Source organism: Bufo gargarizans, chromosome 6 (assembly GCF_014858855.1).
Source record: "Bufo gargarizans isolate SCDJY-AF-19 chromosome 6, ASM1485885v1, whole genome shotgun sequence".
NCBI classification, from domain to species: Eukaryota; Metazoa; Chordata; class Amphibia; order Anura; family Bufonidae; genus Bufo; species Bufo gargarizans.
This window is the reverse complement of record NC_058085.1, coordinates 389,652,065-389,658,064: the sequence shown is the minus strand read 5'-3', so window position 1 is coordinate 389,658,064 and position 6,000 is coordinate 389,652,065. Positions and strand designations below refer to the sequence as shown.

Sequence of the window (6,000 nt, the reverse complement as noted above, 5' to 3'; positions counted from 1 at the left end):
ATGAGCTCTAACAAATCTAGAACCAGCCCTGTACCTCAAATGGATCAGAGATCTTCCCATTCATTGCTATAATTGTTCTGCTAAATTTATTTCAAACTGTCTGCATAGGGGTGTGTGTGTCCCTTCTCGGAGGGCATGTCCTGTCCGCTGCAGCTGGTGGCAGTTGAAGGATGGAGCTGAGCATGTGCTTCCATCTCAGTGAGCAGGGCAGAGAAATTAGAAAAGTAAAAAACAGCAGGTGGCGCTTTACAGATAGATTTCAGTGAATATCTCAGCAGCTATAATACATTTTTAGTTACCGTACATGCAATTACAAGAGTATTCAGACCCAGCTGCTGGTTTGAAAACTGTTAAATATTTTTGTGGGACAACCCCTTTAATAGAAGAGGGGTTCTCTCGCTTGAGACCTCAATAAATTGGACTGGATCATTAGAGAGATGCCACAGAAGAGCTTTCCACGGTGGAGGACCCAACACGTTTGTGCATTACTTGACTTGCCCATTGATTTCAATAGGCAGTGTGCAATACTTAATCTCCCCTGGGGTGGCGCTGAAGAAGAATTAAACACTTGCCAAAATTTTCTCTACAGATTAGAAATGATCACTGGGGGTCTATGAAGAGTGATACCCTGTAAAGTCCAATGGAGCCATAGTGCACATGCACAGCGCAGTTCCACTGAGATCCAAAACCTAAAAAGTACGAGTAATGCAAACTATGTGCATGCAAACGTGAAGATAGATATTTGAATCTGCAGATCCGTTAACATGTGCATGCAATTACAACTACAATACATCAGTGCCCCCGCCTGTGAATCATCTACTCAGTAAACTAGCGGAGTGCTGTGCGCTGAGCCAGAGCATGCAGCACAATTCGCATATACCGAGGTGTAGGGAGACTGTCAAGGTACGTCCACATGGGATCCAGCTGAAAAAACATCCACAGCAAAATCTGCAACGGGTTTGGGCATGTTCACATGCGACTGAAGTGCTGAAGATTTTCCGGAGCAGAAAATATGCAGCGTTTTTGCTAGAAAACTGCAGCAGAAAAAAAAATAAAAAAAAGTTTCAATGCAGAAATGCTGATTCAATGTAGATTTCACTCTTTGCAATGCAAAGAGTGAACTCCGCAGTGAAAATCTACAGCATGAATTGAAATGATGCACATTTTAAAAATCTGCACCACTGGGGATTTTTTAATGCAGCATGCGGATGAGAATTTCTGAAAACTCATTCACTTTGCTGGTACTGTACAGAGTGAAAATCAGCAGCATAAGTCAACATGCAACGGGGGCAATTATATTTTTTTTGAGATTGCATTCTACTCATTTTGGGCTAAAAATAATTTCTTTAATTGGTCTTTATTAAAAATATTCAGCTGTTATTTCACAAAGGGTTAACTGTCTAGCTGTGGTAATTGTGCTTTCACTTAAATAAACCTTATGCCTTAATGACTAAGAGGTCATAAACACTTATTTAAGCCACATTCTTATCAGTCAGATAAGAATTGAGCTATAATGAGATCAGAGATAAGGAGCCGTCAGCTGAGCTGCCTGACAGAACAGAGTGAAAATTCAGAGCCTGCTACTAGAGAATCTCAAGGCTGCACAGAGAAAAGGGCTCAACATTTTTAATAAAGATCAATTGAAAACGGATTTTTAGCTCAAAATGAGTACAATGCAATAATAAAAAAAATAAATAAATTGTTCATAGCCTTTAAAATCTCCACCACAGGTCAATTTCAAGATTTTTCCCGCAGAGTGTGGATGAGGATTGCTAAAAACTCATTCACTTTGCTGGTACCATACGATGCGGATTTCTGCACATTATTGTGGGACAGAAAACCTGCAGTGAATATACTCTTAGAGTGGATTTTGCTATGGGTTTCACCCTATGCATTGCAAAGGGCAACATCTGCGCCTGCAGAGGATGGATGAGACTTTGTGCAAAATCTTATCCACTTTGTTCCTGTTGTAATACTCTGCAGATCTGCCACACTCAGAAAATCCGTAGATTATCCAGCCTTTCTTAACATACATCATAGGACACTGGTGGAGGGGGTAAGTCTCTCATGCACTGGGAAATCTAGAGGCAACCCCTCTTCCAAAAAAAAAAAAAAACCAAAAAAAAAAACAAGAGCCCCGATGCCCATTACTAGCAATGTCGCCTGTCACGGCTGAGGATGGGGAAAACCCTCAGCCGTGCGATGCCAGAGTCGCTGCAAGGCCAGGACAGAGATTAGGGAGCAGGTCACCTCCTATCATATCCCTAACTCTGACCCTGACTCCTAGCTGTATGAGCCGACCCGGATGGTAGGAGGGCTCATACTCCGGAACCTTGAAGTCCCTACTAGCCCTCAGGGTTGCCCTCAACTAGGAGCAGGGTAAGACGACCTGTTCCTCCTAGGCACGGAGGAACAGGAGTCTCACAGGCCAGGCTACAATAAAGGGGAAACATAAACAACTTATGGCAATGGCAGGTAAATGCAACAAGTATAGCACCTACCTGCCACAGACACAAAGCCAGGAACCCATGCAGACGCGCTGCTGTCCAGAGAACACACACGGACACAGCACACACCACACAACACACAGGAACACAGGACCATAAGTTGCAATAAACAAGCATACCAAACACATAAAAGGCACACCTACAAAGACAGGTAGCCAGGTGCAACCGCATACACAAACAGCAAGCTGCCACATAAAAATGTTGCCAGCGGCAACCACAGGTGAGGCAACATACTTCAGCCCTCACCTGTGATTGACAACACAACCAAGACCGCAGGCAACTGCATGCGGTTCAGGAGTCACGACCATGACCATGGCCGTGACACCGCCATACTCAACACTGGTCATATTAAATCTTTACATTCCAGACCCAACATAGGAGGAAGTGGGATTTAAAGGCACAGTAATCAGAAAATCCACATGAAAACTATGAAAGGTGACCCTGAATTAGACACAACTTCTTAATAAAGGCTGTGAAGGACGTGCGGTAATAGATCTTTCTCAGAAGAAGGTTTCTTGATGATTACCGCCTAATAACAATGGATTCTCGTGTCTCCGCAACCTTCCTCTTTATGATGATGAGCGGATTAGGAAATGGTGAGAAATACACACATACGCTTTGTGTCTCTAGAAACCACCTAGACTGAATAACGACTTCTAATTATTCAAATAACACAGTGACAATCTTGGCACGGCTGCGGATTACGCTGTACGCGGGTGGCATGTCTACACATCATAGTGCCCCGATGACAGGTGCGGGCACGCAGGGTATTTATGGACTTAGCCCAGACACAAGCGTCACTGCCGATATCTTAGGTGCCTCATTTAAAGATTTATTACTGCGTCGCATTTTTCTACTTTTTGGTGCTGATTGGACAAGTGACCGTCCCATAATATTCACTTACACTCAGTGGCGTACATAGAGAAGTAAGGGCCCCATAGCAAGGATCAAACCAGGCCCCCCACACAGAACAGAAGGGTTTCTGTCTAAACCCCCTTCAATGATCCTTGGGCCATTTTTCCACTGCTTCATTTGCTAAAAGTTGTTCCTTTAGAGGGTAGAGTCCTGACCAAGTTTTCACCTCCAGTAAGAAAATCCCAACTAAGACTGGGGCCCCTCTTGCCCTGGGCCCCATAGCAGTCGCATGGTCTGCCGCTATGGTAGTTCCCCCCCTGCTTACATGCTACCATCAGAAATCATTCTTTCCACTATTTAGTCCTAGATGAATGCTGCAGACAATTTCCAGTATGAACATCATTTTGCAATGTTATAAAGCAGACCAGATGTCTATGTTCTCCAAGACAAAAAAATACAAAACAAAAGAATATTCTGTATCCAACAGGAAAAACACTGCAAATCCCACAAAACTCCAGCCATCGGGAACACTACATGGCCAACAGTATGTGGACACCCCTCCTAATCAATGGCCTTGGCCAACGTAGCTCCATCATAGGTGACGTCATCGGTCAAGTCAATTGATCCAGTTCTTGCCCTTCCAGAGTCTCCCTGGTCACCTGTAAGGTCAGCCACAATGAGGAAGACCACACGAGCAGAGAAATATCGGCCCTACCAAGTGCATTTGGAGGCTGGAGGACTGTGCTGTGTCTTTCATTGTGCACAATGCCAAGTGGCAGCTGGCTGAGTGTAAAGCAGCTGGGATCTGGAGTAATGGAAACAAGCTCTTAGGTGTAATAAATCCAGTTTGGGTTTTGAAACCAGGAGAACACCTTCGACCTAAGAATCCATTGTACAGTTTGGTGAAAGAAGGTCTGGGTTGCACTTTATTATATTATTTGGCCTTTTCTATAAAAAACCTAAAGGAGCAGATTTGATTATTTAGGTGTCCGCATACTTTCGGCCATGGGTTAGAATATTGTAGATGCAAAAATACATTAGGGATCCATCAGTTTTTAGTTTTTGCTTTTTTTTGCAAAACCAGGGCCATATGGCAATGAGACAGAACATAATGGGTTAATTCCCAAATTCATTACAGTAATAACGTGGCGTCATGTGCAGGGGGTACTCACAGTCTGGAGAGAGCCTGGTTGTTTTGGAAGAGGAGCTCAGGTAACGCCTGCAGCTGGTTTCGGTTGAGGCGTCTGAAAGTAAAGAGGGGAAAGCAAAAAACAAGGAGATCAGATGCAGCAGTGCACCCCCCGTATAATACGCAAATCCCAGGTCCGAGCCGCAACCGCCCCCCACACAGCTCCACAGGCTCCACCATACTGCACAGACACCCCTGGATATATTACATACACCTCGTCTGATATATATCCCTGTATATTCTACACCAAGACCCACAAACACTCAGGATTAACTTTCCAGAAGCCGTAATCCCAGCAATACCAGTATGTATAATACCAGTATGTATACATCAACATCCTCCGTAATTTACTGTGCACCCGGGAAAAAGCTGTGACCAGGAGTATCCGACTATCTGCAGACTCTTCAATGAGACACAACAGAATATCCCTGGATATGAACTATACGAAGATTATTTCACAGTAATAATTAGTAATGAGCGAAGTATTGAAAAAAAACGATACGGCTGCTTCGCCGAATAAAAAAAAAAAAATTGCTTTGTGATGAATTACATTGTACCCCTCAGATGCCACGTTCATAGATGATCACGATATCTGACAGCAATAATACAGTGTAAAATAAAAATAAAATAATAATAATAAAATCATACCTACCTCATCCATTTGATCACGAAGAGCCGGCCACCACCATGTTGATTGAAGATCTGGCACGAAATCTCACGAGACCCGTGATGACGTCATATGTTACTGCACACTGGATTTTGTGCAAGATCTTTAATCAAGATGGCAGCAGCCGACTCTTCGCGCTCAAACGGAGGAGGTAAGTACGATTTTTAAAAAGTTATTTACTGCCATTCAAGGAAAATCGATTTGCTACCACGAAGCACGAGGAAATTCGGCTTCGTGAAGAATGAAATTTTCCCCGAAAGTCGGATCAAATTCCACTTTGTGGAATTCGATTCACTCAACACTAGTTATGATCTATCTATCTACCTATATAAACCCGCACTGTGGTTTTAAGATAGGGAGCCCTTCTTTATGACAGTGCTAACCACTGAGCCACCGTGTGCCCACGATACAGGGAACCATGACAGATGATAGCATTACACGACAGAAGGTGGTACAGGAACATAATGGGGAGATTTATCAAAACTGGCTTAGTTTCCCATAGCAACCAATCAGATTCCACCTTTCATTCTTCAGAGCTCCTTTGGAAAATGAGTGGTGGAATCTGATTGGTTGCTAAGCCCATTGTGTTTCTACATAACGTTTATCGCTTTCCTCCTGTGACTAATAGATTTTGAGCCCAGCCTTGTGACGACCACGGCTCCATCGTGTTCCCTCACGTATCTTTAGGATTCTTCAGTCTCGTTATATCACACACATGAAAATGACTCCTTTGTTGGGAGACGATCGGATGGACCGCGAAACTGTGATAGACCTAACAGCAA

At 43.6% G+C, this 6,000-nt stretch overlaps 1 protein-coding gene across 1 annotated transcript in view; it reads right to left on the bottom strand.

Annotated features, from left to right (window-relative positions):
* Positions 1-4,534: 4,534 nt before the first annotated feature.
* The window catches only part of LOC122942270 (slit homolog 1 protein-like), a gene marked incomplete at its 3' end in the record, with an annotated part of 74,743 nt that continues 73,277 nt past the window's right edge, over positions 4,535-6,000 (bottom strand). Inside the window, exon 4 of the mRNA XM_044299774.1 lies at positions 4,535-4,606. Coding sequence (XP_044155709.1) covers positions 4,535-4,606 — 72 coding nt within the window. The remainder of the gene's footprint in view (positions 4,607-6,000) is intronic.